The sequence below is a fragment of the Limulus polyphemus genome, unplaced genomic scaffold (genome assembly GCF_000517525.1).
Source record: "Limulus polyphemus unplaced genomic scaffold, Limulus_polyphemus-2.1.2 Scaffold777, whole genome shotgun sequence".
Taxonomy (NCBI): domain Eukaryota; kingdom Metazoa; phylum Arthropoda; class Merostomata; order Xiphosura; family Limulidae; genus Limulus; species Limulus polyphemus.
In genome coordinates, this window is record NW_013666387.1 from 1,475 (window position 1) to 2,468 (window position 994).

General features: G+C 32.3%; 1 protein-coding gene across 1 annotated transcript in view; it reads right to left on the reverse strand.

Annotated features, from left to right (window-relative positions):
* Positions 1–232: 232 nt before the first annotated feature.
* LOC106460474 (trimethyllysine dioxygenase, mitochondrial-like) overlaps positions 233–994 on the reverse strand; it is a gene marked incomplete at its 3' end in the record, with an annotated part of 22,005 nt that continues 21,243 nt past the window's right edge. Inside the window, exon 6 of the mRNA XM_022387212.1 lies at positions 233–418. Coding sequence (XP_022242920.1) covers positions 233–418 — 186 coding nt within the window. The remainder of the gene's footprint in view (positions 419–994) is intronic.

Below are 994 nucleotides of genomic sequence, written 5' to 3' on the forward strand. Positions count from 1 at the left end.
TAAACTATGCTAAAGCTTCCATTCCATAATTACTCAACCGTTTCCACGGACCATGTATTGAGAACTGCTGATCTATCTCTTAGTTTTCATACCTTGAAGAGTAAACACCAGGTTGAAGAAAACTTCAGTAATGACAAGCTTACAAACTAATCTTTATTTGTGAAATCACTTTTACTATATTATGCAACTAACATTCTAAGTTTAGATAAATTAGAAACTGGTGAAAGCTTACCAGGTGACTTTTCACGATAGTTCATATCTGTATGCAGCTCCAAGAAACGTCCAGAGAAAGCAAGATGTTTGGGATCACTCTGAACAGGCTCAGATATAACATCAAATGTAGGTCCCCAAATTGTGTTCTTTACATAAGCAATTCTGTCAGCTACCTTAAGGATTTCATCCTTCTCTAGAGGACAATCTGAAATCACACCAGACAATAAATAACTTTAAACACAAGTTCACTGAGTACAATAAATGTAGTCAATAAATTGATAATTAGAAATACGTTCCAAAGACCCATGGTGAACAAATTACAAAAACTTGCGAGTTTAGAAAACAGCAATGTCTCTGCTACAGATTTACTATAATAGCAAATACAAACAAGGAATAATTAAACCACATCAACAGTCAAATCACTGTTTTACAAAGTAACAAACTATACCTCAATATTCAGATTGAACTTTTCAAAAATTATTAAAACTAAAAAATATATATTACATAAAAACACTGAGAATGTTGACTACTACACTTTAATATCTTTAAAGCCTGATATATATATGTGCAAAAAAACTGAAGTTACACACAATCCAAGCTTTATATCTGCAAGCTTTCCTGATGCTTATGTTTTTCTGCTGATCAAGCATGCTTTGGAACATAATGATGAAATTAAATGTTCTACTTCAAATATCAGATATGTGTATGTGTGTGCTTTCAACAGGAAAAAGTTAGCATCAGAAAACAAAAAAACCAACATAAACCCAACCCAAGTGCTTTC